This window comes from Myotis lucifugus, unplaced genomic scaffold (assembly GCF_000147115.1).
Source record: "Myotis lucifugus unplaced genomic scaffold, Myoluc2.0 scaffold_3163, whole genome shotgun sequence".
Classification (NCBI taxonomy): Eukaryota; Metazoa; Chordata; class Mammalia; order Chiroptera; family Vespertilionidae; genus Myotis; species Myotis lucifugus.
In genome coordinates, this window is record NW_005874211.1 from 10,060 (window position 1) to 17,382 (window position 7,323).

General features: G+C 50.5%; 1 protein-coding gene across 1 annotated transcript in view; it reads right to left on the reverse strand.

The window, feature by feature from the left end:
• TREH (trehalase) overlaps positions 1–1,487 on the reverse strand; it is a 5,261-nt gene extending 3,774 nt beyond the window's left edge. Inside the window, 3 exon segments of the mRNA XM_014450681.2 lie at positions 919–1,006; positions 1,083–1,227; positions 1,346–1,487. Of these exon segments, the coding sequence (XP_014306167.1) occupies positions 919–1,006; positions 1,083–1,227; positions 1,346–1,487 (375 nt within the window).
• Between the last annotated feature and the right edge of the window lie 5,836 nt (positions 1,488–7,323).

Genomic DNA, 7,323 nt, shown 5'->3' on the forward strand with positions numbered 1-7,323 from the left:
CCTGGCTGCCGGGAGCCTGGTCTGCCCCACGTGCGGCCCTGGGGTCCCTGCTGTGCTTGGTGGAGGGGAGGAGCCGACCATGGGCCTGGCACCGGCACGCGCTCACCAAGCAGTGGCCACTCTTCGGTCTCCTCCAGCTCCTTCGCCCCCCGAGTCTCTGCTCCCACCACCAAGCCAGGCCCAGAGACTCAGGGCCCCCGTTCTCTGGCCATGACCCTCTCCCCAGTGGGTGGGTGTGCATGGGCGTGGCCGAGGAGCAAGTGGGACCCTGCGGGGCCTGCTGGTGTCTGTCAGGCATTGGCGCTGCTTCTTCCCTGCTAGTTCTGCATGTGAGCGTGGTTTTAGGGGGCGGGGTTTCGAGGGGAGCAGTGCTTGAGGCTCAGCTCCCATGGGTGCCGGCTGAGGGAGCAGCACACGCCAACGAAGGAGCCCCCCTCTGCCTGTGGGTGCCAGGGCCTGGGGCTAGGTGCTGTGCATTTGGGCCAATCACTGCCCTCTCTGAGCCTCAGACAAAGGAGAGAAAGTGCCAACAGGCTGTGCCAATCGCAGGGCAGCAGCTACGGTCATTCCTGCACAGGGCGTGGCCTGAGGGCCTCGGGAAGAGTCCAGCGGGAGAGGGAATAGCCACCCCGTGGGTCAGAGGCAGGACTGGGCAGCCTGGGAGGGCGGGGCAGGCTGGGTGTGCCTGGGGGCGGTGGGGGACTTCAGGGAGAGGTCAGGGGTTAGAAGGACACGTCCCCCTGACCCCTCTCAGAGATTCTTTATACAATTCTAATCGCTCTAGAAAGCCGCTGTTCTGGGACCCGGGCCTGGAGGCTGTGTTCTCGGGGACTGCATCCGGATCTGGGCTCTAGGGCGGGCGGCCTCCCAGCTGGGCACCCCTCTCAGCGCCATCCCCTGGGCCCTGGGCCCTGATACCTTCTTTCCCAGCTTCTTCCAGAGCTGGTGCAGCTGCCCGGCCCAGGGGCGCAGCTTGGAGTCCGCGATCTTCTCTAGGAATCGGGGGCTGGAAAGACAGGGGCCGGCAGGGGTCAGGGGCAGCCCCGTTGGAGGGCCCTCTCTGCTCCTCCTCCGGGTTGTACCTGTCTTTCCAGTCCTCAGGGACCCAGGGCTGCAGCTCCTGCCCCGCGGCCTGGAAGTGCTCTTGGAGGAAGGCCTGCAGCTGCGGCCTGGGGACGCTGTGGTTGTGGGCGCTGGCCAGCGTGCGGAAGTGCTGCAGGACCTGGTCTGGGGCGGAGACACAGGGGGCATTCGTGGGACCCGTGACCCCCTCCCTGATGGAGGGTCTGGCCCCTGCTGTCTTTGGCGGGAAATTCAGGAGCAGGTGGGGTCCCGGGCGCCTTACCTGGAGCGGAGGACAGCGGCATGTCCACGAACTGCTTGTCGTCCTGGTAGAGCTTGGCCATCTGCACCTGGTGCAGGAGCTCCCCGTGGCAGTAAATCTGGCTGCAGAGAGAGTCGGGGAGGGGCGGGTCAGGCCACGTCATCTGGGGAGAACGGCCAGATAGCTCTGGGCACAGTCCCCCACGGACACGGGCACGGGCTGTGTGCGCCTGAGCACAGGTGTGGGAGGGCTTCGCGGGTGCTGGTGACATACAGGCTAAGAGAAGTAGGAGGGTCTTTGTGCAGCGAAGGACCCAAACCATTTCCTGAGCCCACAGTGGTTGTTGATTTGGAACAGTAGAGCACTCGGTGGATGAAAGATTAGCACTTTTAAAAAAATATATTTTTATTGATTTCAGAGAGGAAGGGAGAGGGAGAGAGAGATAGAAACGTCAATGATGAAATAGCAAACATATGTCGAAGGAATTTCTTCTCTGATAATGCTCCTAGGGCAATGAAAACTAAAGAGAAAATAAAAAAATGGGACTACATTAAAATAAAAAGCTTTTGCACAGCAAAGGAAACCATCAACAAAACAACAAGAAGACCCACTGCATGGGAGAACATATTTGCCAATGATATCACCCATAAGGGTTTAATCTCCAACATTTACAAGGAACTCATGAAACTTAATAATAGGAAGATAAACAATCCAATCAACAAATGGGCAATGGACCTAGATAGACACTTTTCGAAAGAGGACATACAGAAGGCCGAAAGACATATGAAAACATGCTCAAAGTCACTAATTATATGGGAGATGCAAATCAAAACGACAATGCGGTATCACCTCACACCTGTCAGAGTGGCTATCATCAACAAATCAACAAACAACAAGTGTTGGAGAGGATGTGGAGAAAAAGGAACCCTTCTGCACTGCTGGTGGGAATGCAGACTGGTGCAGCCACTGTGACGAACAGTATGGAGCTTCCTTAAAAAACTAAAAATGGAACTACCATTTGACCCAGTGATCCCACTTCTAGGAATATATCCCAAGAAGCCAGAAACACCAATCAGAAAGGATATATGCACCCCTATGTTCATAGCAGCACAATTCACCATAGCTAAGATTTGGAAACAGCCTAAGTGCCCATCAGCAGATGAGTGGATTAAAAAACTGTGGTACATCTACACAATGGAATACTACGCTGCGGTAAAAAAGAAGGAATTATTGCCTTTTGCAACAGATTGGATGGAACTGGAGAGCATTATGCTAAGTGAAATAAGCCAGTCAGAGAAAGATAAATACCACATGATCTCATTCATTTGTGGAATATAGAGAACAACATAGACTGATGAACAGGGACAGATCCAAAGACAGAGAAACAGCAATCAGACTATTAATCCCTAGAGGGAAAGTAGGGGAGGGTGGGGGTAAGGGGAAGAGATCAACCAAAGGACTTGTATGCATGCATATAAGTCAAACCAATGGACACGGACAACAGGGGGATGAGAGCATGAGTGGGGCGGGGGGAGGATGGAGGTTAATGGGGGGATGAGGACACATTTGTAATTCCTTAACTAATAAAGAATTTAAAGATAAAAAAAAAAAAAGAAACATCAATGATGAGAGAGAATCATTGATTGGCTGTCTCCTGCACGCCTCCACTGGGGATTGAGCCTGCAACCCAGGCATGTGCCCTTGACTGGAATTGAATCTGGGACCTTCCAGTCCGCAGGCTGATGCTCTACCCACTGAGCAAAACTGGCCAGGGCTATCATTGCTGTTTCTACCTCTCTCTCCCTCTCCCTTCCTCTCTGAAATCAATAAAAACATAGTTAAACCAATAAAAATAAAGAGGGCTATCAGAACTGGGAAGATCCCCCCTGAGGAGCTAGGAGTTCCAGCTCCACAGCAGGACCCACAGCCCAGGGTCCCATTGTCAGGAAGAGAAGTCCCCATGACTTCTGGCTGTGAACCAGCTCAGGGATTGCCCAGTGAGACGAAGGGCTGCTGGAGTCCCAGGCACTCCTTTTAAAGGGCCAGGACATGGACTTACTTGCTCTGAGTTCCAGCACTGGGCACCAGAGACATATGGGGAGGAACTGAGTTGTCTGGCATTAGGGTGAGAGCTGGAAGGGCAGCTTTCTCGCAGACAGAAGTGCTGGCAGAGGCCATTGTTTCTTCTCTGAGCCCTCCCAAAGCTGGCAGGCAGGCATCACATCTGAGTCTCCATCATCCTGGCTCACACTGTTAGCCACACCCTGGTGATTCTCTGAGTCCCTGCCCACCCAGCTTTTGGGCCCAATCCAAGCCGTTTCTAGTGACTCTTCCATACAAATAGCCTGTCTTGGCTCATGCTTTGCACTTCCTAAAACCTCTCAAACAAGCAGCATCTAGCCTAAGCATGTCCCATCCCTCTCACTAAGTGGCCCCAGGCCCAGCACTAGCAGCAGCCGACTCTGGTTGGCAGCTTGGCCTCTCTTGGGCACCTCCAAGCCCAGCACAAGTAGCAGCCATCTGCAGGTTTCTTATAGCTCATGCCAGGTGGCCCTGGGACACAGAGAGTGGCTGACCTTTCTTGGCTCGCACCTTCCAGGAGGCCCCAGAGCCAGTGCACTGGGATAGCTTCAGACCATGTCAAAACACTACCCAACCTCCTCCACAAGGGACACGCTCAAGAGGCAGACTCAGCAGGCACCAGAGCACTGAAGTAAATCCTGCTCAGTGGTGTGGGCCCTGCACAGCTGAGGGTAAATTCCTCCCATTGACATGCCAATAGCAGTCAAGGCTCAACTACAACAGGAGGGCGTACACCGATAACATGGGGGTCACAGCTGAAGGGCCCAGCTGGGGTGAACAGGGAGATTGCTCCACTGGACTCTATAGGACACCAACTACTAAGCAAACTCTACCAAGCCCAGGAGATGTAGCAGCTCCACCTAACCCATAGGAATAAACTCAGGGAGGCAGCCAAAATGAGGAGGTAAAGAAACATGTCCCAAACGAAAGAACAGAAGAAATCTCCAGAAAAAGAACTAAACAAAATGGAGACAATCTACCAGATGCAGAGTTCAAAACACTGGTGTAAAAAATGTCCAATGAATGTAGGGTAAGAGTAGAGGAACTCAGTGAGAGCTTCAGCAAAGAAATAGGGAACATAAAAATGGAACTAGAAAACAAAGAAGAACCAGTCAGGAGTCAGAACCAAGATAGGTAAACACTGGAACTTGCTGCCTCCCACAAACACATCAAAATACAAAACAACCGTCATTCAGAACCACCTGAAATTGGGCTGAATGGAAGTCTCATAACTAGAGAAGTAAAGAAGAAAGCACATTGAGACTAATAGGAGAGGTGGAGGTGCAGATGGGCTGGTCCAACACCCGTCTGTGGCAGCTTTTTAGTCGGGAGGGATATGCAGACTGCAGAGGTCTCCCATGAGGTGCAAGGAGTCCTAGCCCCACACCAGACCCCTCAGCACAGGTTTCCAGAGCTGGGAAGAGAAGTCCCTGTACCTTTGGGCTGTAAAAACCAGCAGGGATTGTGGCTGAGTGACATGGAGGCTACTGGAGACCCAGACTGTTCTTCTTAAAGGGCCCATGCACAGACTTAGTTGGACTCCCGCTCTCTCCCTCTTAGCTCCAGCACTAGGGCAGTGGCTTGGGGAGGGAGGGGGGATCCAGGGACATATGGGGAGGAACTGGATTGTCTGGCATCAGAGCAAGAACTCAGGGACAGCTTTCTCCCAGATGGGGGTGCTTGCAGGGGTCATTGTTCTTACACTGAGACCTCTCCTGTCATAGAGCTGACTGGTAGCCATATCTGAGTTTCCACCAGCCTGGCTCACAATGTTTGATCCGTCCTGCTGATTTCCCTGACTCCACTCAATTTTCAGCCCCGTCCAAGCTGTTTGCAGTGGCTTTTCCATAGAAATGGCCTGTCCTGGCTCAGGCTTTAGACTTTCCTAAAATCTCTCAAACTAGCAGCAGCTGGCATTAGCATGCCCCATTCCTCTCAATAAGAGGCGCCCGGGGACCCAGCACTAGTAGCAGCCTGCCTTGCTTCACAGCTTGGCCTCTCCTGGGCACTTCCAAGCCCAACACAAGTAGCAGCCATCTGCAGATCGCTCTGTAGCTTCTGACAGGTGGCCCCAGAGCCAGTGGCTGACTTCACACCTCCAGTGGGGGCCCTGAGCCAGTGCGCCCAGTGGACAACTTCAGATCACACAAGATCACAACTTCACACATCCAAGGGGCAGACTCAGTGAACAGCAAATCCCCACTGAAGTAGGGAGGCAGCCCCCAAAAGGGTGTCTCCTGCACAGCAGCTCTTCCACTATTCACACCTGGTCCTCACAGCCAATTGGCCTGGGGGTCAGTTCCTCCCAGTGACACCAACAGCAATCAAAGCTCGACTACAGCAAGACAGTGTACACAGTCACACAGGGTGCACCTAGAGTGCCCAGCTTAGGTGACTGTGGAGGCTGAGCCACTGGGCCTACAGGACACCTACTACACAAGGCCACTCTACAAATTCCAGGACACATAGCAACTCTACTTAATACATAGAAACAAACACAAAGAAGCAGTTAAAATGTGGAGACAAAGAAACATGTCACAAATGAAAAAAAGAAGAAATCTCCAGAAAAAAAACCCTAAATGAAATAGAAGCAAACAAACTACTAGATACAGAGTTCAAAACAATGGTTATTAAAGATGCTCAAGGATCTTAATGAGAGCGTCAGGGGCTTAGTGAGAATTTCCAGGAAATTAGTGAGAACATCAAAGATATGAAAAAGGATCAGTCAGAAATTAAGCATACACTAACTGAAATAACAAATAATTTACAGGGATTCAACAGTAGAGTAGAGGATGCTGAGAATCAAATCACCGATTTGGAATATGAGGAAGCAAAAAACACTCACAAGAGCAAAAAGAAAAAAAGAATTAGAAAATGAAGAGAGTGTAAGAAGCCTCTGGGGAAACTTCAAGTGCACCCACATTCACATCATGGGGTGCCAGAAGGAAAAGAGAGAGAACAAGATCTTGAAAAGCTATTTGAAGAAATAATGACAGAAAGGTTCCATAACCTGGTGAAGTAAATTGACATACAAATCCAGGAAGTGCAGAGAATCTCAAACAAGATAAACCCAAAGAGGCCCACACCAACACACATCATAATTAAAGTTAAAAACAAAGAGAGAATCTTTAAAAAATTAAAGAGAGAATCATAAAAGCAGCAAGAGAAAAGCAGTTAGTTACCTAAAGAGGAGCTCCCATAAAACTGTCAGCTAAGCCCAGCTGGTGTGGCTCAATGGTTGATCATCAACCTATGAACCAGGAGGTCACATTTGATTTCCAGTCAGGGCATATGCCCGGGTTGCAGGCTCGATCCCTGATGTAGGGTGTGCAGGAGGCAGCCGGTCAGTGATTCTCTCTCATCATGGATGTTTCTATCTCTCTCTCCCTCTCCCTTCCTCTCTGAAATACATATAAATATATTTTTTATAAACTGTCAGCTGATTTCTCAACAGAAACTTTGCAGGCCAGAAGGAATTGGCAAGAAATATTCAGTGATGAAATATAAGACTTTCTACCCAGTAAAACCAAGATTACTCTACCCAGCAAAGCTATCATTTAGAGATGAAGGACAGATAAATAACTTCCCAGACCAGGACAGGCTAAAGGAGTTCATCACTACTGAACCAGTATTACAAAAAATGTTAAAGGGTCTTCTTTAAAAAGAAGAATAAGGAAGATAAAAAATATGAATGATAAAATGACAATAAATAAATATCTATCAATAATTACTTTAGCCCTGACTGGTTTGGCTCAGTGGATAGAGTGTTGGCCTGCGGACTGAAGGGTCCCGGGTTCAATTCCGGTCAAGGGCATGTACTTTGGTTGCGGGCACATCCCCAGTAGGGAGTGTGCAGGAGGCAGCTGATCAATGTTTCTCTCTCATCGATGTTTCTAACTCTCTATCCCTTTCCCTTA